We start from the raw sequence: 25,334 nt of genomic DNA on the forward strand, positions 1-25,334 counted from the left end.
TTTCTATAATGGATTTAGCATTTTTGTGGCAAAATTTGAATAATTTTTACCATTTTACTTGAAAAACTACTTGAAAAAAGAAAACAAAAATTACGCATTAAAATATGAAAAAAAAACTGAAGGAAAAAACTTCCTGTGTAGTTAATATAATTAACTTCATTGTGAGGACATTTTTGGAAGTGCTTTTAAAGTTGTGCCTTTAAAACAAATCCCAATTTTTTGCTGGGAAAAGTGTGGAACTACTTTTAGTTGCTTTATTATATATTATTTTGATGTCTATTTTTGTATTCTTGTTTATGAAGTAAAACAATAATTGAACCTATAAGTTCAGTCTATAAATTTTTAGATAGGGGGCTATAGCCCCCCCTAGGAAAATTGTCTAGCTATGCTAATGCCACTTTGTTAAAATTTTGCAGACAAAAAAATTGTGGGGTCCATATATCGTAAACTATAAAATATATTCGCGCACGCTCGTGACCTCTTTTGAAGTGTTTTACAAGTTCTATCCAGCAAAGAGGGAAAAATTCATCGATTCATAATGGCGAATTTGTCAGCTAAAACAAAATTTGAAACCCCCGAGGTGAACAACTTTCAACCCCCACAGGTCTGCCCGTGGATCAACTACACCCTCAAAAACAATCGCTTCTGTAACATATGCCCCAAACACATTTTGCTTAAAGCATATATATTTTCAGGATTGGTCCAAACAAAATATTGTTTGTATTGTTCAAACATATTATGTTTCAACTTAGGCATACACTGGTAAAAAATATTGTATTAAAAAATTATAATGGCGAATTTGTCAGCTAAAACAAAATTTGATACCCCCGATGTGATCAACTTTCAACCCCTACAGGTCTGCCCGTGGATCAACTACACCCTCAAAAACAATCGCTTCTGTAACATATGCCCCAAACACATTTTGCTTAAATCATATATATTCAGAATTTGTCCAAACAAGATAGTGTTTGTATTGTTCAAACATATTATGTTTCAATTTAGGCATACACTGGTAAAAATATTGTATTAAAAATTTGAGTTCCAAGCATATAACTTTTACACCCAAACATATGAAAAACAATCTTTTTCGTCCGTGTAGGGACTCACAAACTTGCAAACTTAGAGGTAAACACCTTAGCTTTTACACAAAGAAAATTATATTGCCATCTTTAATCGTTCAAAGGTTGCAGAATTGTTTCCAAAAAAGCGATTTGGAACCACTGTGCAACGTCTCATGCGAATAGTATGAATAATAACGTCGTTGACATCAAAACATTTTTTCATAGAAGCTGCAAAGCTTATTCAAAAACCTTTGAATGCTTTCAACATTGGCTCTCATCGTAAAAATGATATTGGTGGATATCTGTTAGTAACGAGGTTTGTATATCTAAAACAGCAAATTTTATAACACTTGAATAAAACTTAAAGACGGTGCTATTAAATTTTGAAAAGAAGAGTATTAAATTATTAAAAATTACCAAAAATGTTTTGCTTTTAATTTTATTAAAGTAACGAGTACCCAAAAGTAATCAAAATTTACAACACTAACATGTACAACGTTTAGGTTTCGATTTACAAACAGCGTTGCCACTACCCAATTTTATTTTGGACCAAAATTTTTCCACAATCGGACCAAAATTCCCTCCAGCGGACCAAATTTCCAACTTCGAAGAAAAATGCGTTAAACAGTATTTTGTTCTTGCACATAGTGATTTTATTATAAAAGTAAAGTAAATCAGAAAGGACTGATATAATTTAGCGCTTCACATCAAAACATCGACTTTTCAACTTTTTTTTAATTTAAAAAAATTTACTTTTTGAAAGGTCGAATTTTAAAGTCAATTTTGGTTGATATCAACGCGAAATATTCGATTTTCTGTGATTGAAATGATATATAATTCCACACTGAAACAAAAGCAACGATTTTGATTGGGGTATTGATTCCAAGCCAAAGAATCAGAGAATAGAAGTGACGAGAAATTTACGTCACAATTCTCTTTTAAATTTGAGTTTTGTGTACTTGATTCTAGGAAACAAATTTGAATATATCAATTTGTTTTTCTTCGTGTGCTATCAAAGTCCATTGGAAACGTCTGAACGACTACTTAAATTTCCAAGTTCAGACTCGACTACAACTGAAAATTATTATATGTTTCAAGTAAAAAACAACTTTAAAATAAAGTTTTAACAAATATCTCCTGTTTTTAAACGCTTTGTAGTTTTAGAGTCGAGATGCAAAAAGTCAACAATATGTTCTTAAAGACGATTTCATTAATTTTGAAATTTTTTTCAGAATTATTAAGGCCATTTTGACTTTACTAAAACGAAATTTTCTTTCATTTCTTAACTATAAGGACAAACCGACTTCATTGAAAAGTTTATAGTCGTTTATACAAGGGAAAATTTTTATTTTAGAGAAATACGTCTTCTATGCCAAGCAAAATTCGCATTCGTATTTTAAGCATATGAAATCTTTGACCTCACGTCAATATTTTTTCAGTGTGAAATCGGTATTAGCCTATATTTTAAGCTTTTTATCTTTAGTCACTGCACATAAACTATTGTGATAGAAATGTTAAATTCTAGGAAAAAATTATAAATTTGACCAAATTTGTGAAAATTCCGTTTGATCCGACCATCGGACCAAATTTAAAAATTAGAAATCGTTTGAACCACTTTGGTCCGATCGGACCAAAACGGCAACGCTGTTTACAAATAACAGTTGCCCTTCACCTAGAGAAGGAATATGATCACTTCAAATGTATTTCAAGAGCAAAATGTTATTTTTGGACGGGGAACATACAACATGTTTGTCGCAACCATACTAATTTCTCGGAATTTATATATCTGATTTCGGCACCCATCTTTATGGTTACGGAGAAAACAAAAATGTCCAAAACTACCATTTTGCTTTTGAAGCATATTTGAGGTGATCATGTTGCTTTCGGTGTGCCAGGCAGAATGACTACGCTTGTGGAAAAGAAATTTATTTGCTAACAATATACACCTTATATATTCCAATGGGTCTAGAATAGTCTGTATGAATGTATGTGCCAGTGATAAAGCTGTTATGGTGGCGAATTCCAAATGGGAGAAATGCAAGGATTGTTATGAAACCGAGTTAAATCGGCCCCATCTGAATTTAATAATCAAGCATGATGTGCCAATATTCTCAAAACGTCCAATGTTATAACTCCTGTTACCTCTATATAATCAACCCATGTTCAAAATAAATATCTTTGAACATGAATGCGATAACGGCGACGATCAGTTGGTCTGATGCACAGGCAGTTTAGTTTGTAAGTGTATATAAGGAAGAATATTTTTGTAAATAAATTACACACAAAAAAATAAAATATGAATTTGGACATAAATGTGCACATTTTTGAAAATTTATGGACACTTTCATGATATAGATGTACGTTTACGTAATTTTTTTATTCGTAAATACTTGTTATTATTTTTAATAATGCGCATGTATTATTTCATAATATTAATGAAACTTTACATAAATATCCAAAAATACTGGTTTTCTCTAAGCATGAGAGAGCCACAATATAGAGTTACTCTCATATGTATACAATACAAGCATATAATACAAGAGAAAAAACCAAACATAACGTTCTTGGAGGCAACACGTGGCTTTGCTGTGTTTGGTATTTTCAGTTCAGTTTGAGTCGCCGTTGGATTTCGAAGATTATTTATTGCTGAAAAAGGTTGGCGAAATAAAACAGTTTTATTAGTTAACTGGAAGCATTGGTCCTCATATTTATAAGTAATAAAAAATATTATAAAATGTTTTCATTTTTTTTAACTCGCAGAACTTTAATGCGGTTTTTAATAAATGGGTTCATATATTTTGACCAATTATGCAGGCATTAGGAACTAGGGAAAAAATCGAAAAGAAAAAATACATTTAATGCACGACGTTTTTAGTATATATTACGTAAAAATACATATTTTTCAATGTCGTAAATTATGGATACTTCATTTATAATATTAAAAATTTCATTAATATTATGTATACATTTGTAGTCAACGAAAACCTGTATTTTTTAATTTATGAACTTTTTTCATACAATTTGTGAAATCCGTGTTTGGAAAATGTTTGGAAACACTATTCATAAAATAAATGAATTATTTTTTTGTGTGTGGATTAGACAGCAAGAAGACAAACAACAACAAATAATGGAACAGATGATGCAGATGCTGCAGGAAAAGAAGAAAGAAGAACTTGTGGGAGAAAGGGAGCTCACAGCGGTCAAAGGAGCGGTGATAGTTCCCACACAAGGAATTAATAAGAAGAATGCGTTGCTGTATCAATTCCGAAAGAGGAAAACAAAACTGCCCGATGACATGGAGGTAGAGACCTTTGGAGTTTCTAAATCCGCATTGGAAAATAGGAAGGCTACGTGGGAGAAACAATTCTATGACATAAAGAAGCTGTATTTAAAACTGCATAGAGTACGGGATGGAAGAAGTGGTTGAAGAATTGGACGATGAACGAAAAAATAAAAACCATAATAGAGAGCTTCAATGAAAAAATAGCTCCTCATTTGGGAGTAATGTGTGAACCTGTGAGATCAACAGTGGGACCCGTGAGCCCGACTATGATGGACGTCTATACTTTGGAGCTCGCAGCAAGATGACAGCGCAAATCCTATGCTCCAAACCTTTGAGCAGTGTTGGTTGTTTGACAACAAAGCAGACGTCAGTAGTTGACACTACGGTCAATCTGCTAAAAATAGCAACAGATTATTCCACTTCACACTTTATGGAAGTAAAGTATAGATTTGGAAACATTGTTACCACAATGATTATGTAAAGATTATTCCTAAGTTAGGTTATTCTTAAATAATACGTTAATGATCATAAATTTATATAACTCAAACACTAGAATCTAATTATATAATACAGTCCACTAACTTAAGAATATAGCTCGGCAGAATGTTGGTAGATCTGGGCACTTAGCATTTATTTTTATTATCCTAGTATTAAAACTTCTCAAAATCTCATTTTATAACAATGCTCAAAAAGAGGCAATATTAGACATTATTTGCTCCGGCCGGCAGAATATTCAAAATAAATATCTTTTGAACATGAATGCGATAAAGGCGAAAATAAAAATATCTTAGAATTGGTCCCTATCACTACACACAAAATTTTTTTTTTTATTTCAATCAGGAAAATCGCGGATTCAATCATTTTTTAATTGAAATGTCTTCAATCACGAAAATGATAGTATTATTCACCCATTTTGATTGAAAACCAACACGATTTTCAATTAAAAATTTAATTGACTTTTGTCACGGAATCAATTAATTGTGCGATTGAATCAATTAAAAACGTGATTGATTTTTAACATAAAATTCAATCACAGTTTTAATTGAATCAATTAAAATCTTAATTAATTTCGCGACAAAAATCTATTTGATTCATTCAATTAAATAATTAATTGAAATTGGCTATAAATTTCAATCAAAAAATTTATATATTGCGACCCCAAAATCGTATTTAGTTTTATTTGAAATAAAAGAAAATATGTGTTTCTTATAAAACATATTTAATATATTATTATTTTTTGAATTATGCAATAGACAAGTAGATTTGGTTCTTGTCATTTGTGTTTTGTTCTAACATAACTTACAAATTCAATTATTATCAATAACAACTATAGGGTGAAAAAATAAATTATATAAATCATTATCTTCCTTATAATAATAACCATGTCAGCATGTTCCTTCTAATATGTAGATGCGCCTAGATTTCCAATAAATCAGCAGCCTGTAAGCTAAATTAGGTTTTCTGAAAGTAAACAGAATAATTCGAATTTAATTTTATTCAATTAAAAGTTAATTTTGTTAAACATCACCTGCATAGAATATCAAGTTCAATTCTTAGTTCCAGGTTGCAGATTTATAATCTTCTTTTGCAGTCGTTTAGCATAAAAAGGTGTATTAAGGAGCTCAGTAATTTAATATTAGTAACAATTCCTTTCCAAAATATCCACACATTGAAATCGTCTATTAAAATTTGAACCAATCAAAGACAAAAATAATGGGAAAGCAATGTTATATTTGATATTATATTGAATATAAATGGAAAATACATATTTTTATTATTTTCGTATATTTTTCATATTTTTAAATCCAAAAGAAAGAACTTTTTTACCATTACATAATTCAGCTCATTAGTTTATATACCAGATATACTGCTCTCTACTTGGGTTCAAACTGAAAAAGGCAGGTAAAACAAAAATGCAATTTAATGCCAACGCCACTTCGCAACTTCAAGGTGAATCTTCCAACAAACCCATACCGCTCTTGGTTTTAAGAAAACTAGGAGTGAAAAAAATTATAATTTTAAAAGATCAATACGGTACCCACTTTTTTATTGCAAACATATTCTTATATATTTGATAAAATGATGGAGTTGATGGGATTGATTGGTCAATTTCACGAAATAAAATTGGTCACTAAAAGAAATGAATAAAAAATATATTATTTTAGTCCGTTTAATGTAAACAGGCTTCAATGGAAAACGGTATTCACATTTCACAATTTCTTACCTTTAATAAACGTAGATTGTTTTCCATTTTTACAATACCACAAAACACAAACACAGGTAATTTCAAATGCGTTCTCTCATATATTTTTTTCAAACCTTTACCACGTGGCCGTTTGTTGTTGCACACTTTATTTATTTCAACCCTTTGCTATGATTTGTTGTTGCGTTCAAAATATTTATGCACACATTTTGAATGCAGCAGACAGAATGTCGCCAGTCATGTTTTTCAATTTACGCGAAAAACAAAAACCCAACCGTTCGTTACGAGTTACTTCCACAGACTGATCTCTTACGTCCCAAATATGTGTAAAATAAACTCACCTGAATAAGCACCAATAAAAACAAAAGCAATTATAAGTAGTAGTCCTCGCAGAATTTGCCGTTGTTGTAAAATAGAATGCATCATTTAATTGACTATTGTCTTCTTAGCATATGGTACAGTTTAGCACCATTGAAATCCGCTTTAAATTTACATCCTGTAAGTATGAAGAACACAACCATTATTAATATCGCAACGCTAGTAGATATTAAAAATAAAAACAAATAAAAATATATATTCAGTACACTCGCGGTAACATAAACTAATTAAAACCAAGAGAGTTCAGGTTAGCGAAAATATTCACGTTAGCGAACTAGCGTGATAGTCTTTTATTTTTGTTATTATCATTAGCGTAGGTAGACAATTTTCCTAAGGGGGGGGTCTATAGCCCCCCTAGAAAAAAATTAATAGACTGGAGTTATAGGTTCAATTAATGTTAAAAATGAAAAAAAAAAATCAGACTTCAACATAACTCGACAATAATTTATAAAAAAGCAACTAAAAGTAGTTCCACACTATTTCCCAGCAAAAAAATTTAAATTCAAGTTTTTATAACTCATTTTTTTCGTATTTTTAATGGGTAATTTTTTAATAGGTTAAAAAAGAGTAAGAGTTTATAAAACGGTAAAAATTTTTAAAATTTTACCGCAAATGTGCTAAATGCATTCTAGAAAATTTTAATACTTTAATAATTTTTGAAAATTTTCGACGTCAAATGTTTCAGACAAGCGTCATAATGCATTAAAAATCATAAAAAATTTTATTCGGGAAAATATCACAAAATTTTTTAATTAACCTTATAATGAAGAAATTAACTTACAATTTAGAAGACAGTGTTAAGAAATAAAATTATATATTGCTATCGGACGACGGCTACCATAATGCAAAGTCGTTAATAGGTTTTTAAATTCTAGGGGGGCTGACATTTTTCTGGGGGGTCTAGCTCCCTCCCCAGAGGCCTTCCTACGCTTATGGTTATTAGTAATATTAAAAACATAATTTAATTTCATGGGTATGGAATTACACACATTTTACACCTACGCACTCAAACAAAACTGATTCTCTAACATAACATATGTTCAAACATATTTTGCAGGAAGCACATATATTAAACATTATTATGTTTGTTTTATGTGAACATATTATATGTTTGAATGCATTTTGAGCCCAAAAATATGACAGTAATCCCACGATTTACGTCGTGGTTGTTGTTGTAGCCCCTGGGAATATAGTATAGAAAAAAAAGAGACAAGACAAACAAAGGATAGACAATTACAAACATATACAGGGATTAGACATTTAAGCATCCACATCCAGTTCAAGTAAGCAAGCTGCCTCAACTGGATGTGTCCAAAGTGAAGCAGGTGTCAGGTCCGTCGGCCTAGCTGGACATTCGAAGAGGTGCCTCGTGATATGAGGCGAATGTCCACAATTCGGGCAAACATCCTGAATTGCCGGGTTCAGAATGGAGAGGTAAATATTCAGGTACCTAGAGATCCCGGATCTTAGCTGGGATAGCACCGATCTGGTTTCTCTAGGAAGCCGTCTCTCGTCTTCATTGATCGGCGGTGGCCTACCTCCCAGTACAACACTGCACTGGTAGGAGTTGATCGCATTCTGAACCGCTGCCGTGTGCACTGCCCTCAATGCCGTCCTTATTCCCTCATCACTGTCATCGCCGATCACATGTTCTATAGACTGCAAATCCTTCCTAAAATCGAACCGAATGGGTCTACCCCTCTCGGTCGTTGCCCTCCTGGAGGTGGCATGGTTTGGGTGGTTTACACTTCTGCACTTTATCAGGTGCTGTTGGGTGAGGAGGTTGCAGTGTTGCCTCACCGATTTTGGACTCATGATGCAGATGCTGTTCCGGGGTCTTGGAGTGACATCCAGTCGCAATCCGCAACGCAGTATTTTGCACCGTCTGGAGATTTCTCCATTGGGTCTCGCTAATACTTGGAGTCCAAACAGGGGCTGCATAATCGATAAGGGGACGACCAATAGACTCGTAGGTCTTTTGTATCGTCTCTTTATCTTTCCCCCAGGTGCTACCAGCCAATGCCTTCAGGATCTTGTTTCTGCTCCCAACCTTCTTAGCTACCATTTCCGCATGTTTACCAAAGAGGAACAGGCTATCAAACGTCACACCAAGAACCTTGGGGTTCTTGGAAGTGGGGATACTCTGGCCACGAATGTGGATATCGAGTTCCATGTTCACCTCTTTAGTCCACGATGTGAAAATGGTCGCCGTAGATTTGGGGGCAGAAAGTTTCAGATTCCTGTCGACAAAGAAATCCCTAAGTGCAGGTAAGTAGTCATTTATCCTCACCTCAAGCTCCCTTATGTCCCTACCTGTAGTCACTATGGAACAGTCGTCCGCATAGGTTATCAGGAGGACATCTGGTGGTGGTTGGGGAGCTCCAGCCACATAAAAATTGAAGAGGAGGGGGGACAATACATTGCCTTGAGGTACGCCCTGTTTATTCCTCCTGGGCGTTGATCTTTTTCCTCTAAATTCCACATAGGACTGTCTGCCAGCCATGTAGTTCGCCAACCATCTCTTAAGATTATTGGGAAGGGTGGTTCCCAGAATATCTCCCAAGAGCGTGGTGTGGTTCACCGTATCAAACGCTTTAGACAAGTCCAGTGCCACGAGAATCGAACGTTTATGCGGCCTCTTACTGTTTAGTCCCTCTGCAATGTTGGCTGTTAATTCGCACAAAGCAGTGGTTGTACTCCTGCCCGAGCGGAAACCATGCTGATGTTCTGCCAACATTAGGTGTTCTGAAAAGCAGGGCAGTAAAATAGCTTCCAGAATCTTCGTTACGGGGGACAAAAGAGTAATTGGTCGATACGAGTCTCCAAGGTGTGCCTGTTTTCCTGGTTTCAGAACAGGAACAACCTTCCCTATTTTCCAGATGTCCGGTATTTCGAGGGTGTTGAGACAGGTATTGGAGATGTGGGTCAGATATCTAACACCATTCTCTCCAATGTGTTTCAGCATCCTCGTAGCAGACCATCTGGACCAATCGCTGTGGAGCTCTTGGCGGCCTTTATCGCCCGGAGAACATTCTCCTGACTGATGACCATAGGGGGGCTGTCCTGTCTGAGGGCACGGAAGACTCGCCTTTGCTTCCTGCTTGCACGATCAACTGTTTGGGGGTGCTCGACAAATTGTCTGCAGAAAGCATTCGCTGCACGCGTGTCGTCTTTCGGAGTCTGCCCCCAAACGATATGGAAATGTTATCCCTACGTTTGGGGTTCGAGAGGTTCCTGATCGTAGACCACAGCCGTTTGGATCCGAGATCAGACTCCTCCAAATGCTTGTGCCACTTTTCCCGCTTATGGGTGGCAACAAGTCGGTCGATCTCCTTAGCGAGACTCGGGATCCTGGGGTCAGCTGGGTCTATTCTCCGGATCTCGTCCCTCTTATCTGCCAACCTTGATGCTTCCATGGGGAAATTCCGACGGATGTCGGGGATCCGGCCCGCTGGTATGCATCTTTTACACGCCCTCTTCAAGACATCCCTGAAGAATTTCTCTCCAGCCGGCGCTGACGTTGGCAGGGGGCAGTGGCAAACTCGTACTCGGTTAGCGAGGTAAAAAGCTCCCAATTAGCTTTACCAAAGTTCATAAACGTTATCTACTCTGGAATTACGTTGTCAGTCCCTAAGTCAATAGACACTGTGATCGGGAGGTGGTCGGAGTTCATGGCTATGTCCACATGCCATGAGGTCTGTGCCACGAGGTCAGAGCTAACCATGGTGATGTCAGGGGAGCTTCGGCATGTGGCCGTTATGCGAGTCGGGTGGTTTTCGTTTCGTCCGTGATTTCAGTGATCTTCCTTGTCAGTCCATTGCAATTCCACTGTAGGATCTTGAGACCACTCAACAGGTTCCCAGAAGTGGACGGGACAGTCCGAATTATTGAATGGGTTGACAGAGAAGAGTTTATAGTCGTCTGTTGTGGGTGTTGGCTGTTATCTATGGACCGGGGTTGCTGAAATTGTTGGATTCTCCGGCAGCAGGTACCAATTCAAGTATTTACGTCGTTGTTGGTTCCAGGGCTGTGGAGTCGAGTCAATTTTGCTTGACTCCGACTCCAGCATTTCTTATTAGCCTCGACTCCGACTCCGGAGTCGACTCCAGGTGGTGTACCTAAATCTCATTTTAACAGTATTCCAATTGTAATTTTAAGGTGTAGTGTTCCAAACCGATATAAGTATTATATTTTGCCATATGTGTTTATATGTCCTAAAGAACACTAATTTTAAACTTTGATACGACTCGACACAAACCTCAACATTTCAGGGATGTAAAGAACTCCACAGTATGTTTTTATAAAAATTTTTTTTTTCAAAAAATAATTAGGCTTCCAGAAGTTTAAGAAGTAAAATCCTGGTATTAACCCTTTCACTACCGAAATAAAAAATTTAATTTTTCTTCTGTTTCTACTTGTACTAACAGCACGTAGAACAAAAATTGTCATTTTGAGAACCTACCTCAATTACTTCAAGAGCTATATGAGCTTATTCTGAAAACTTGATTCTTGAATTATGACCAAATAAATGGTCTTACAAAAAAGGCGCTATGTGGCCTATAATATCTTTCGAAGTGTGGGAAAAATACAAAAAAGAACTCGAAGTATTATCAGCTATAGTTTTTGTATGAATGTCCATTTACTAGAAACATATAGTAGAAAAATTGTCGCAAATTTTCGTATTTTTCGTTTAATGTTAAATAAGTTTATAAAAATGTATTTTAGGGCTCGCTTATATGGAAAATATTTATAGCCTATTTAGATTAAAGCCTCTACTTACAAATAACATCGAGAAATAAATCGAAACTAAGTTGAAAAATCGAATTTGGTGTCTTTTCCGAATGTCCTTCTAAGTGGACATCGGTAGTGAAAGGATTAATCTATATAGGCTGTACGATTAGGAGCGTTTTCCTAACCGGCAGTCTTTTATTAATTAAATTAAAAAACTCTGCACAAATAATTAAGGGCCAGTGTGAAACCGAAAAGCGAAAATAAGAAGACGAGAGATGTTGTTTGCTCGATTACAATGTTACAAAACTTTTATTACTTAAAATTCTACCTATGCGGGAATGACGACAAAAAAGGGAATCAAAAATAAATAGTATGTATGTTTGTGCCCTTCATTGGTTGCTTCGTTTGTTTGCCTTCTAAGCGACAGTTAGAAGACAACAACAACAACAATGACAATATGTATACTTGCCTCGATCGATGCTTTTACTCTGCTTAAGATAACCAAAGCAGAGAAAGCATCGATAGAGGCAGAGGTAAACAAAACAACAGGTATGCACAAATAAATATCGCGAAATAAATATATGAGAAATGAAATGAAAATAAATGAGAATAATTAAACGACAAAAAATAAACGAAAATGATGTAAAACATAAACTAATAAACAAATTAATATAAACGAAATCGAACGAAACAAATAAAATATCAATGAAAAATAACAAAATCAAAAACAAACATAGTAAAATAAATTAAAAATATGAAATGAAAAAATTAAAAATTGAAATAAATAAAAATACAAAACATAAAGTTTATACGATGACCTAACATGCCGGCCCCATTGAAAGGGTTCTTTCAATTTAATAGCAAAGCGAGTTTGTGAATAGGTCGGCGTATAACTCCCTTTGTGGTGTTGACATCGGCGACTCGAATGCGTCCGTCTCGGCCAGGAACAGCGTTGATGATTCTTCCCATGAGCCATTTTTGAGGAGGAATATTATCTTCGTGAACCAAAACCAAAGAACCAATAGCGATGTTTGAGACAGAGGCAGTCCATTTATTTCTAACTTGCAGTTCATTAATGTATTCATGAGACCATTTCTTCCAAAATCGTTGTTTTATTGCTGTAATCTGAGCCCAGTGTTCCAGGTTGCTAATATTGATTGATGTGACTTCACGTTCAGGTAGAGAGCGTAAGGCACTGCCAGTGATGAAGTGGCCTGCAGTGAGGGCTTCAAAATCGCTGGGGTCAGATGACATCGGGGAAATCGGCCTTGAGTTTAAAATGGATTCAATTTCGACTAGTGCTGTGACAAGTTCTTCAAACGTTAGTCGAGCGTTCGAAAGGGTTCGATTCAAAGGGTTTGGCTGATTTGACGGCAGCCTCCCATAGTCCGCCAAAATGGGGCGCACGTGGCGGAATGAAATGAAAATTTACGAATTCATTGGCACAATAGTTAACTATTTCATTTTGATGATTTTGATCAAAGAGAAAAATTTTCAGGTCCTTCATTTTTGAGTTCGCACCGACAAAATTAGTGCCATTGTCGCAATAGATATCCGTCGGTAAAACTCTTCGACCAATCATTCTTTTAAGCGCTGCGATGAAAGCGTCTGTTGACAAATCGGAGACAGCTTCGATGTGGACAGCTTTTGTTGTGAGACAAACAAAAACAGCGATGTAAGTTTTATACGGTATTTTACCTCGAATGCGCAGGTAAGTATTGACAGGACCACAAAAATCCACGGCACATTTCGCAAAAACTCTGGATGGGTTAAGACGATCCACAGGCAAATTCGACATCACTTGTTGCAGAAGTTTTGGCCGATAGCGAATGCAATGGGGACATGAGTTAACGATCTTGCGGCAAAGACTTCGTAAGTTGAATATCCAGTAGCGCATTCGGGTCAGCGAAACCAAAGCCTTTGGGCCAGCGTGATAATTTTTGATATGAAGATGGCGAACGTAACAAACAACAAAGTTGTTGTCCTTTGGCAAAATAATTGGATGCTTTTGTGCCTCAGGAATATCAGCCAATTCCAATCGACCTCCAACCTTCAGAATATCTATGCCACTTGAAGAGTCAATAAACGGGTTGAGACATTTTAGGGAACCTTCAGGGTCTTGTTTCTTTAATGCACGCTTTATATCATCTTTAAAATGTGTTTGTTGAATATTCCACACAATAGACAGAACAGCGCGATCTAGTTCTTGTGGTTGTAAGGTTTCAGTAGTGGCAAAAGTCGATTTTGAAGACGACAATTTGTAGAAAAAGCGAAATATCCAGGCAACAACTCTAATAATTTTTATATATGAGCTGCAATTTTCAACAAATTGTGAAACTCTGTTGGGTTGTAACTGAAGATTCAGAGTAGTTTTCCGTTTCTCTTTGTTCACGATTTCATGGTCAATTTCATCACACCTGTTTGGAGGCCATTTCTCAGACTCCTGAGTAGGAAAATCTGGACCAGAAAACCAAATTGATGATTGTAGTTCTTGAACAGTAGATCCCCTCGAGACAATATCAGCAGGATTCAAACTAGAAGGTACATGGCGCCAGTTACAATCACTCGTAGAATCTTGTATTTCAGAAATTCTGTTCCCCACGAATACAGAAAGTGTCGAAGAATGTTGCTTGAGCCAATGAAGAACTATCTGCGAGTCAGTCCACAAAAATACAGAACTTTTTGGAATGTTAAGAATATTTCGTGTTTTCATATATAATCGAGACAAAAGTTGCGCTCCACACAGTTCTAAATTCGGCAACGACTTTCGTTTGGTTGGGGCAACTCTAGATTTAGCTGTGTAAAGTTGTGAATGCACTTTACCAGACATAGTTTTGACTCTGATATAGAGACAACAACCATAAGGTCGAATCGAAGAATCACAGAACCCATGCAATTGGATGGAAATTGGATTGGGTGACAAACAATAGCGAGAAATTTGAAGAGACGACAGCAACTCGAAATCATGAACTAAATTTATCCAAGCAGTGTGTAAGTCTTGTGGAATAGATTCATCCCAGGCAATGTTGAGTATCCATAGTTCTTGAAGGATAATTTTGGCTTTTATTATAAGAGTTGCCAGAAATCCAAGAGGGTCGAAAAGCGAAGACGAGAGTGACAAAATTGTGCGTTTTGTTACTGATCCAGGATAAGACTTGGGCGAGAACGAAAATAAGAAATTGTCTGTTTGCTGGTCCCAAGAAATGCCCAATGCACTTGTAACTGAGGACTCGTCCAAATTCAAATCTTTAACCGTTTTATCATATCAAGCTCTTATGATTTGAATGCCATTTATCCAATTCGAAACAAGCCATTTTCAAAATTTCAGTAACTTGGTACGTCAGTTCGGTTAGATCTTCGATAGTTTCAGCACCTCCAAGAAAATCATCAACATAGAAAGAAGTTTTAATAGCCTTTGCGCCAAGCTCAAAACGATCCAAAAGTTCATCAGCAATATAATGCAATGAGCGAACCGCGAGAAAAGGGGCAGCTGAAGTTCCATATTTGACAGTTTTTAGCTGGTATGTTTTTATTTCATCTTGATCTGTGTATCTCCACAAAATATATTGAAATCTACGATCCCTCTGATCAACCAAAACTTGCCGATACATTTTTACAATATCAGCAGTGAGGGCGAAACGATACAAGCGAAAACGTAAAAGCAGCAAAAACAGTTCTTCTTGAATTGTAGGGCCAACCATTAAAATTTCATTTAACGATTTGTGATTTGCTGTGGGGCAAGAGGCGTCAAAAACGACACGAAGTTTAGTCGACGTACTATTTGGTTTGAAGACGCAGTGATGAGGAATGTAATAGTGTGGTTCATGTAATTTTGGATTTTTCACCAGGCTCATGTGTCCCGAATCTTCGTACTCCTTCATGAACGAGACATACTTTGCTTTCAAATCTGCATCACGGTTAAGACGCCATTCTAGAGAAGCAAAACGTTGTAATGCAGTATTTCGAAAGGCACAAAGAGAATTAGAAGGTTCCTTGAATGGTAGCTTAACAACAATTCTACCTGATGATTCACGAGACACAGTATTTTGAAAGAATTTCTCACATTCCATTTGTTCTGGTGTAAATTCGCTTACGTTGTCGTTGATTTCCTCAATTTTCCAAAGATGTTCCAAATTAATGTTAATTTCTTCTTCAGTTGAAAGTAAATATGATAAATTGAAGTTATTGTCCCTGGCAGCATTATATTTGCCAGTGACAATCCACCCAAATAAAGTTTTTTGTAGTTTTGGTAGATCTGGGCCAAGTTTGATTTCACCAACTGACAAAATATCGAAGAATGTTTCTGTACCAATGAGCAAATCGATTTTCTTAGATTTAAAGAAACTTTCATCGGCAAGCTGTGTATTAGGAGGCAGATTCCATGTTGAGACATCCAGTTCCGAATCAGGTTGATACGATATGTGTGGTGTGATACAAAAGGAAAGTGGCACTTCATAGTCAGTAATCCGAGATTTAACAGTTGTGAAACACTTATGCTTGATTTTTATACAAGTGCTTCCAATGCTAGAAACTTCAACTTATTTTTTAACCCGTTGTAGTTTCAGACGATGTGCAAATTCATCTGTGACGAAATTTACTTGTGAACAAGAATCTAGAAGAGCCCTTCCTAACTTATATGAGCCAGAATCGTCTTTAACGAAAACCATTGCAGTTGCGAGAAGTATATGAGGAGACGACCCTTCCATGTGTGTATGGACGGAGGCAGATGTATTGTTAGTGACAGCGCTGGAGGTGGATGGCGTTGGCTCTGGAGTAGTGGATCTTGGACCCAACTGGGACCGATGAAGCATGGTGTGATGCGATCGAGAACAGGTTTTGCATTTAAACGATGATGGACAATTAGTCACTTGATGACCTTTAGCAAGACAATTAATGCAAAGACCAAGTTTTTTGGCATTTTCAAACCTAAGGGGCACATCCATATCTTTAAAGCGTTGGCATTGAGCTATATAATGATCAGATTTAGAACAAAGGGCACAAACACGTTTTGTACACGAGAAAGAATATCCTAGTTTGGATTGCTTTTGCGAAGATTTTCCAGAATGGTGTTCCGGACGACGAGAAGTTGTGTTTGTGTCAAGTGATTCTAAATATTGATATCTTCTTTCAAGAACCTTGGAACAATCATCCCAAGTCGGCAATTGGCTAAAGTCGAGAGAGTCTTTCCATTTGCGTTTGGTATCGCCATCAACCTTTTGCATAACAATATGAATCAGCATTGCGTTGACAATATCTTTATCCGAACCAAGCGATTGTAATGAACTGTAAAGCGCTGAAACATTATCCACAATGCTTCTTAATTGACCAGAATTTGGCTTTGAGACATCAGGAAGTTCAAAAAGAGTTGAAATATTTTCCATAAAAATCAATGTATTGTTGTCGTATCGAGATTTTAAACGTTCTAAAGCCTTGGGATAATTTTCATTGGTGATTTGAAATGCTTTCACAGTTTCGAGAGCATGCCCTTGGAGGCAGTTTATCAAATGGTTGAATTTTTCGATGTTGGAGAGCCCATGTTCACGATCGATAATTTGTTTAAAAGAGGTAATGAAATTTTTGTACTCACTGTATTTCCCATTAAAGTTAGGTAATTTTAGACGAGGGAGTTTATTTGTTGGTACAGGTATGGAAAATGATGATTCAGGCAATGTTGTGTTATGTCATTCATCTGTAAGTTGTTGTTGTATGGTAGAACTTATGCTATGGTCAGACTGGGCAAATATTTGACAGATATCAAAAAAGAATCCGTCGCCACAACCAAACCAATAGACATTTTTAGCTCATATTGGATACATAACATCGTTGTAGCATTATTTTCCAATAACCGTATTAAGATATTTGGAAATGGATCTGGAAAAATGTTTGACACTCATTTTGGTCAAATATTTGCCTAGTGTGACCATAGCTTTATATAGCAATACAAATCTTCAATGTCTCCACGACCACTATCATCAGGGTCAAGACTTTCAATTTTTGTTTGGGTCGAAAGAATTTGCTTAAAATATGATTCTAAGATTCCAAGGCGACACTTCAAATCCGCGACAGAAAGATTTTTATTTTTGGCATTTGCCTCAATCACTGTTTTTATACGAGAAATATTTTTCTTCGTTATGGTACGTTGTTGTTTTAATTCTTCCAAACTCATGTTTTTTTCAAAATGGAGAAATTACCGCACAAATGTATGTAAAATTATTAGGTAACAGTGAGGAGACGACGCTTGCAACTTGTACAACAACAAAAATTTATTTAAATTCTTTTGTAGTGCAATTATTGACCAATGCAAAAAAAATATGAAATAAATCAAAGGCTTGAATTTGGGACAACACACTTTTATTTGCCTTATTTGCAACAAATCACAATCTTTTATGTTTGTACCACTTTTGAGAAAAATTTGAAATAATTACTTTTGTTGAAATTGCGAGACAAAACAGTTTTATTGGAAAATATTTCACAAATTTGATTGTTTAAAAAATGTTCCTTTTTTATACACCAATTGGAGCAGAATTAGTAATGGCAAATTTGTTTAATTTTTATTGTTGACCACTGCAACTTGATTTTGATTCACTATAGTTGGGATAGTTTGATTGTAGTTAATCGAGACAAATATTTCAATAAATTTGATTGATTTAGTTCAAAAAGTTTATTTGAGTTATTACACTAGGGTTTATTTTTTGTTGGGAAAATGTACACTGCACTTGATTATTTAATTGTTTTTTGTTCGCGATAATACGAGAAAGTGTTTTTATTTCCAAATTGTTTTACAATTTTTCCACGAAAACGACGAAAAAATAGAAAACTTTCCCACGAAAACGATAAATTGTTTGTAATATTTTCACACTGTCCTGTAACGGTACGATTAGGAGCGTTTGCCTAACCGGCAAGTCTTTTATTAATTAAATTAAAAAACTCTGCAAAAATAATTAAGGGCCAGTGTGAAACCGAAAAGCGAAAATAAGAAGACGAGAGATGTTGTTTGCTCGATTACAATGTTACAAAACTGTTATTACTTAAAATTCTACCTATGCGGGAATGACGACAAAAAAGGGAATCAAAAATAAATAGTATGTTAATATGTATGTTTGTGCCCTTCATTGGTTGCTTCGTTTGTTTGCCTTCTAAGCGACAGTTAGAAGACAACAACAACAACAATGACAATATGTATGCTTGCCTCGATCGATGCTTTTACTCTGCTTAAGATAACCAAAGCAGAGAAAGCATCGATAGAGGCAGAGGTAAACAAAACAACAGGTATGCACAAATAAATATCGCGAAATAAATATATGAGAAATGAAATGAAAATAAATGAGAATAATTAAACGACAAAAAATAAACGAAAATGATGTAAAACATAAACTAATAAACAAATTAATATAAACGAAATCGAACGAAACAAATAAAATATCAATGAAAAATAACAAAATCAAAAACAAACATAGTAAAATAAATTAAAAATATGAAATGAAAAAATTAAAAATTGAAATATATAAAAATACAAAACATAAAGTTTATACGATGACCTAACATAGGCATTTTATAAAAAATAAATCTATATAAAAAAGAAAAATACACAGAAATCAAAATGTCGGGTTAATCAGATAGAAAGTTTAGATGTTGTGTCGGATATAGAAAACAAACATAAACTGCCAAAAATTAGGACGGGCGGAATTTTAAATAACCACTACCATACAACAGATAACAGGAATAGCTGGACAGTTACGAATATTGTTTCTATAGAAATAAAATGGTGAAACTTCGATTTATAAATGGTCTATCAATTATGGACATTCGAGGCCATTAATTTAATGTAAAGAATTTCGAGTGGCTTTGATGAAACAAACATTCTCCCAAAAGACTAGCTCAGATGGCATGTTGGCAGAGGTTTAATTTAAAATTACAGCTTCCAAGGACATCGGGTGTATATGGAGATTTCTCAAGTAATTATCTCCATATACAAACTCTGTGCCGACGGGAAATTTCCGCATCTATTTATGGATCTCAAATAACTCAAAATTTCTGACAAATCTTATGAAAATTTTAGACTGGGGAAAAACTTCTTAAAACAAATCAGAAGATGGGTTTATATGAAGGTGCTATATCTCAAAATTGTCCGGTATGTCCTATCTTCGAACTCGACATGCCTGCCAAAAAAATTAAAACGTTAGGTTCTACTGCTATATTACCTTAAAATTGTACCTTTATCAAGAGTACATATATGGTAAAAAATCGATATTTGAATATGTTAAAAATGGACAATACAATTGATCAATTCAGCCCATATTCTAGTAAAACCTACTTTTTATATCACCGTGAAATTTCACTCATATAAATACACTTTAAATGGCCTGAAATCCATTACTTCGTTTTCCGTTGTTCGATTAAAAATCCTAATGGAATCTAATTTGTTGAAATATTTCTTTAGGAAGATTTTTTCAAAGTTTGTTTCGTCGGAGTCGAGCAAATTTTCTACGACTCCGGCTCCGACTCCAGCAAAATCTTCAGACTCCGACTCCACAGCCCTGGTTGGTTCTGTAATTTGACGACATTAATCGTAACGACGTAAAACTTAAAAATTGCTCATACTTACTCCTAAGTCCATTTATGTATGTATGTGCGTGTAATTTTAGTAAGAATTTCAGAAAAAAAATGTTTCGATGTCATCATCGTTGATACTTATTTTACTTATGGATGGAGTTTCTGATAAAGTGGGCAAAAACATCGACGACGTAAATCGAAGTTTGATGGAACAAAAAATTTGACGACGTAAATCGAGGTATTACTGTATATGCTTGGTAGAATTTTCTCCGAAAGAAGATTGTGCTCCAAAAACAAAAATATTTCTGCTTAATTGCATATTCCCTCTCATCTTTCTTTACTTTACTTAATACACTGTTAGAAAAATATATTTTTCATATGTTCCGATATAAACAAAATGAGTTTCGAGCACAATTTTTAAACACAATATATTTAAGTGCAAAAATGTAATGTTTCTAAACTAGCATTCAATGTTTGGGACACATATGTTAATATGTTAGAATATATTATGTTTAGGACAAGAATGTTTCATAACTAATATGTGTGAATGTAAACATTTATAAATTTACAAATTTCGAGTAAACATATTGTTACGTTTTTATATTGAGTCGTGTTTAATAACCCGTTAATAAAACACAGTTCTTTTCAAATAACGACAATCTACAATTTATTTGCTTAAGTGATAGGTTTCACTTATTTGCTCTACGATGTGTACTGTATCACTTTTATCTTACGACTGACTTGACAGCTCTCTCCGCTAGGGCTCTACCGCGATATGACGATTTCGAATGTTCTCGCTAATTGGCCTACAACCTTCTTGAATAATCTACTACCTGGTAGATGTCGCACGGGCGACATCGCACATATTTATCGGCCTATGCTCATTGTCTTGGCTACAATCAACTGGAACATTCTACTCTATGGCAGATGTCGCACAGGCATAAGCAATGAAGATAACAAAACAAAAAGGGGTTACTTTAAAACGAACGAGTGGGAAACTAAGAACACAAAAGATGTTTAGGAAAGTACTAGAAAATAAAGAAATGATTTTGACAAGTGATGACGTAATTTGACCGTTACAATTTGAAATTTAAATTAACGGAAACAAATTTGAATAAACTTAAATCTAGCAATATCAAATTCGTAACACTGCCTCCCGCTTAAGCCTGTTCGTCCCGATCAGGCACAGAACCAGTTCCCGTATGGAGCCCGTATGGAGCCAAACGTTCCAGGTGAACGACTTTCATCTTTGACCTTGGGCTGTCGTCTTTTTGAATTCGGTATACAACATCATTGATCTTCTTGATGACTTTATATGGGCCTTTCCACTGTGTTTGTAGTTTAGGACATAATCCTTTCCTTCGTTGCGGGTTGAATAGCAGAACCAGTTGCCCTTCTTTAAAGCCCTCAGTGTTCGCTGCAAGATCATATCTCGCCTTCATCCTGTTGCTAACCATTTTTATTTTGTTTCGCACTGATTCGTGAACTTTACCAAATGTGTTTGGTATGTCGTTACTCATTTCTTCCGTTGCGAGCTCATTGGGTGTAGCGCCGAATATCAAATCTCCGGGCAACTTCAATTCCGTTCCGAATAGAACCTGGGCCGGTGTTCGTGACGTAGAATGGTGTATGGCTGATCTATACGACAGCAAAAACTTTGGTATATGCTCGTCCCAGTCTCGTTGGCCGTTATCTACCACCTTTCGAAGATGTTCTTCCAGGGTGCGGTTAAACCTTTCTTCCATGCCATCAGACTGTGGATGCAATGGCGTAGTCCTTGTTTTCTTGATACCAAGGGAGTCACACATCTCTTTGAATATGGCCGATTCAAAATTTCTTCCTTGGTCTGAGTGTATCTCGGTCGGCACACCGTAGCGACATATCCAGTTCTTATCGACTACATCTACAATCGTCCTCGCCTCTTGGTTAGGAATGGCATAAACTTCTGGCCACTTGCTGAAGTAGTCCATGACCACAAGGACATATCGATTTCCAGAATCACTTACTGGGAAAAGGCCTGCAACGTCCATTGCTATTCTTTCAAAAGACGCTCCTGGCCTATACTCTTGCATAAGACCTCTCACAATTTGCCACCCATTCAGCAATTGATTTCTGGCATCCAACCAAGTAGAATCGTTGCTTCACTTTCTCGGCTGTTTTGGTTATTCCTAAGTGACCTCCACTAGGTCCATTGTGGAATTCCGTCAAAACATCCCTTACCTTGGAATCTGGCACGATTATCAAGTTGCGGCTATTCTTGCCATCTTCACTTTCCCACTTACGTTGTAGGGTTCCGTTGACCAGACATAGACTGTCCCATTGAGCCCAGTATGATTTCATTAGTGGACTTTCGGCTGCGATGTCTTTCTTGCTGAGTTTCTTATTTTCTTCTTTTGCCGAAATAATTTTTCTCAGAATGGGATCTTTACGTTGCTCTGTTGACCATTTACAACTGTCTCCTTTGGTTCAGCCTTCGAGTAGCGTGTGCTTTCTATATTGCAATGCCGTCGTGTCAAGGCTTGATCAATAACTTGTTTGTCATCTTTTCTATTATCCGCAAAATTTAAATTTGAGTCGCTTGGCTTTATGGTCGCCTTCTTATGATTATTGTTTAATGGAGATGGCGAGATTGACCCCGACGTTTTACGCCACGCTTTACATTCCCGGGAAAGATGTCCAGTCTTATCACAGTTATAGCATTTTATTCTAGATTTATTTGCCTGCTGCTTCATTTCTTTCATTATCTGCCTCAGAGCCTCTTTTACCAATTCAATCACGGATTTTGATCCATCTTGCTCGGTCTCCACTCTGCGTACCTTGTGAATTTGAGGTCGTACCAGCAATCTCGCAGTCTCTTGTGCAAGTGCAAATGTTACAGTTTCTGCGAATGTAGCCTTTTATGACGCATATGCTGCACATTTTATGTCTGGGTCTCAAACGTCTGAATTTTGATGCGATCCACAAGTGGGTGACTCTCTCCTGGGTATGTCAATAGCACCAACCGCTCAACCTATGTTGCAAAGTCTTGCAGAGTCTCATTTGATTTCTGGACTCTTCCTCTTAATTCCATTCTGAAGATGTCTTGCTTATGTTCTCCGCCGTACTTACGTTGAAGTGCCGCTATTACTTCATTATAATTATTTCTAGAGGCAGCGGGAATGCTTTGTATCGCATCAGCGGCATTGCCCTTTAATGCCAATAGAAGTTCAATTGCTTTGTCATTGTCGTTCCATAAATTTCTAGAAGCAACCATTTCGAATTGGAATTTGAATACATCAAATCAAGCTGTGCCATCGAAAACAGGAGGTTTGGTTTTCGAGACCTCGATAACACGCACTGGTCCACCTTTAATTTCCAGCTCTTACATTTTTCTTTCAATGTGTAGAAACTTCTCATCATGAACCATAATTTTTCTCATCCACAGAAATAATCTTCTTATCCAGCTCCCCAATTTAGCTTTCGATATGGTCCAAACGTTTTTCCGTGCCTTCAGCAATTTGTTGAAGATTCTCATTTAGAATTCTAGAATTTTCGTCCATCTTTTTTGAATTTTCGTCGAATTTTTCTTCCAATTTTCTAGAATTAGCTTCCATCATTTTTCTAGAATTCTCTTGCATTTTTAGAGAATTTTCTTCCATCATTTTGCTCAAAATATTGACCATCGATATGTAATCAACAACATTAGAAGCTACAGATGGAGTTTCCAAGGCGCCTGCTACTACTGATTCGTCAAGATCTTCCTTACAAGGCCGTATTCAGGGGGGGGGGGATGAGGGGGATCAAACCCCCCCCGAAATGAATGAATATTTTTATATAAATAAATATATATTTTTAGCTGCATAGAAAAATCTTATCGAAGATGTTGAAGAAAAGCTGGAGGTTTTATTTTGAAAAACGCGTACCTATAAAACTTGCACAAATCATAGAATACTAGTTGAAAAGCCCGTCAAACGACGGTAAAAAAAAATTGTTTTTGTTCTCGCACCACAAATTTCATTTTTGGAAAATGTCTTTCTGCTTTTTATGTGTGTTTGTGGTTCTTTTTGTGAACATGACTCGCTTTGTTTGGCCATAGCAACAACAACGAAACAGCCAAACACACATGTGTAAATGAAATGGCGTAAAACCTGCGAAAAGAACCTGCCTAATTCAGCGATGGAAGCACTTGGAGAGTGCAATAAAGTGATATTTCCAAACGTGCATATTCTTTTAAAAATTTTGGTCACTTTGCCAGTTACTCAGGGATGGAAAATACAATTTTTAAGAAAGTACAAAAAAGGTATTTTTTGGGCGGAAAGGTACTTTTTACTAAATTTCAACAAAAATTTCACTGGAAGATTATTGTCAAGAAACTAAATTTTAAAGAAAATAAAATTTTTACAAAATTTTCTATATAAATAAAATTTTGCAAAAATTTTCTATAGAAATAAAATTTTGCAAAAAAAATGTTGCAAAATTTTTTTAATAGAAATAACATTTTTCAAAAATTTCCTATAAAAATAACATTTTTACAAAATTTTCAATTGAAATAAAATTTTGACAAAATTTTCTATAAAAATAAAATTTTGCAAAAATTCTATATAGAAATAAAAATCGATAATATTGAATCGCATTCTTTTTTCGACTAAAACATTCTTGAAGTTCAATAAAATCCTGTTTTTGACTATGTCTTTTACAAAATCAAGATTTTCTTCCCACAGAACATATCTGTTTTGCCATATTTGTAAAAGAATATTAGCAAATAAGGTTGATAAAGACTTTCTCAAAATATTAAAATATTTTGTCAAAGCTATTGTACCATAAATCTGATATCGACTCAAAAATGTCTACACAAGAGGTACTAAATCATTCAAAAATGTCTACACAAAAGGTACTAAATCCCACTAAGCATTGAAATTTTAGCTTTTGGATCGGATATCATTTGATAAAATATGAAAAAAAAGTTAAATCTTTTCATTACTTGTTCGTCGTTAAATTCAACGCTTCTTCGCAGATTTTGCACCACAGTGGAAACTCGTAAATAGGGTTTCAAATTCTGGGGGGTGGGGGTCTAAAATTTTTCTGGGGGGTCTAAGTCCCCACCCCACAGTCGTTCCTACGCCTATGGCCTAGATCTTAAGCTAGA

General features: G+C 35.7%; 2 protein-coding genes across 2 annotated transcripts in view; both read right to left on the reverse strand.

Moving 5' to 3' along the window:
- The window catches only part of dpr19 (defective proboscis extension response 19), a 305,876-nt gene that overhangs the window by 246,606 nt on the left and 33,936 nt on the right, over positions 1-25,334 (reverse strand). Inside the window, exon 2 of the mRNA XM_075294596.1 lies at positions 6,889-7,043. Within this exon, the coding sequence (XP_075150711.1) occupies positions 6,889-6,973 (85 nt within the window). The 5' untranslated portion in view covers positions 6,974-7,043. The remainder of the gene's footprint in view (positions 1-6,888; positions 7,044-25,334) is intronic.
- Positions 12,972-17,822, reverse strand: LOC142224812 (uncharacterized). The gene is made up of 5 exons (XM_075294597.1): positions 17,599-17,822; positions 16,207-17,242; positions 14,964-16,152; positions 14,011-14,902; positions 12,972-13,947 (listed from the first exon to the last, which is right to left on the reverse strand). The coding sequence occupies exons 1-5, from the start codon at positions 17,820-17,822 to the stop codon at positions 12,972-12,974; spliced, it is 4,317 nt and encodes a 1,438-aa protein (XP_075150712.1).

The sequence above is a fragment of the Haematobia irritans genome, chromosome 2 (genome assembly GCF_050003625.1).
Source record: "Haematobia irritans isolate KBUSLIRL chromosome 2, ASM5000362v1, whole genome shotgun sequence".
In the NCBI taxonomy this organism is placed as follows: domain Eukaryota; kingdom Metazoa; phylum Arthropoda; class Insecta; order Diptera; family Muscidae; genus Haematobia; species Haematobia irritans.